The 1,565-nt window shown below is 43.3% G+C and overlaps 1 protein-coding gene across 1 annotated transcript; it reads left to right on the forward strand.

Annotated features, from left to right (window-relative positions):
- Positions 1 to 412: 412 nt before the first annotated feature.
- Positions 413 to 1,565, forward strand: LOC102263460 (heterogeneous nuclear ribonucleoprotein A3-like). Its single transcript, XM_014528068.1, is given in 4 exon segments — positions 413 to 432; positions 508 to 921; positions 924 to 1,034; positions 1,175 to 1,565. Coding segments are annotated over 4 exon segments (543 nt in total). The 5' UTR covers positions 413 to 426; the 3' UTR covers positions 1,187 to 1,565.

Raw genomic sequence — 1,565 nt, forward strand, 5'->3', positions numbered from 1 at the left:
GTTTATTGTGAGAGGTGTAGAACTAAGAACATACTATCGATGGCTACCCCTTTGTCCCAAGCGCATGTTTACTCTCACTAATTTGGGAGTGTGCCACACTGTATAGGAAATTTTTGTAGATATTCAGATCTATTCTTGGACTTTGTGTTCTGCTGTATACTGGGGTGAGCAAAAGTAGGTTTACAGTTTTGAGTTTAGTCTTCTATTATTAATTTATTAGTAATAATCATAACCTGCATGTAAACCTACTTTTGCCCCCCCCCCCACCATATTTTCATGTAGTAAGACTGGTTCTCTCACAACATGGCTGTTTTTTCATTGTGATAATTCTCCTGTATATTCCTGCCTGTTTGTTTTTCCGTTTGAACAATGGAAAATAGGGTTCCATATTGAACTCAGATTGGAAGAGGTGAGTCCAGTCTCAAAATGGAGGTAAAACCACTGCCTGGTCGCCCCCAGCCTGACTTGAGCCACTGGGGGGTGGGAGAGCGGAGGGCAGGGGAGTAGGGCCATGATCCTAAGGAACCAGAGCAGTTGAGAAAACTGTTTATTGGTGGTCTGAGCTTTGAAACTACAGATGACAGTTTGAGAGAACAATTTGAGAAATGGGGCACACCCACTAATTTCGTGGTGATGAGAGACCCCCAAACAAAACGTTCCAGGGGCTTTGGTTTTGCGACTTACTCTTGTGTTGAAGAGGTGGATGCAGCAATGTGTGCTCGACCACACAAGGTTGATGGGCGTGTAGTAGAACCAAAGAGAGCTGTTTCTAGAGAGGATTCTGTAAAGCCTGGTGCCCATCTAACAGTGAAGAAAATTGGTGGTGGTATTAAAGAAGATACAGAAGAATATAATTTGAGAGACTACTTTGAAAAGTATGGCATGATTGAAACCATGGAAGTTATGGAAGACAGGCAGAGTGGGGGGAAAAAAGATAATTTGCTTTTGTAATTTTTGATGATCATGATACAGTTAATAAAATTGTTGTTCAGAAATACCCCAGTATTAATGGGCATAATTGTGAAGTGAAAAAGGCCCTTTAAAAAATTTTTTTTTTATTGATTTCAGAGAGGAAGGGAGAGGGAAAGAGAGATAGAAACATGAATGGTGAGAGAGAATCATGGATCAGCTGCCTCCTGCACACCCCACAGGGGATCGCTGGCAGGACAAAAAGGCCCTTTCTTAACAAGAAATGCAGTCTGCTTGATCTCAGAAGCTGTGGAGGTGGATCTGGCAACTTCATGGGTGGTGGAGGAAACTTTGGCCATGGTGGAAACTTTGGTGGAAGAGGAGGCTATGGTGGTGGAGGTGGCAGCAGAGGTAGTTATGGAGGAGGTGATGGTGGATATAATGGATTTGGAGGTGATGGTGGCGACTATGGCAGTGGTCCTGATTATAGTAGTAGAGAAAGTTACGGAAGTGCTGGTGGACCAGGATATGGAAACCAAGGTGCTGGATATGGTGGTGGTGGTGGTGGAAGATATGATGGTTACAACGAAGGGGGAAATTTTGGTGGTAACTATGGTGGTGTTGGGAGCTATAATGAATTTGGAAATTACAGTGGA

Source organism: Myotis brandtii, unplaced genomic scaffold (genome assembly GCF_000412655.1).
Source record: "Myotis brandtii unplaced genomic scaffold, ASM41265v1 scaffold613, whole genome shotgun sequence".
NCBI classification, from domain to species: Eukaryota; Metazoa; Chordata; class Mammalia; order Chiroptera; family Vespertilionidae; genus Myotis; species Myotis brandtii.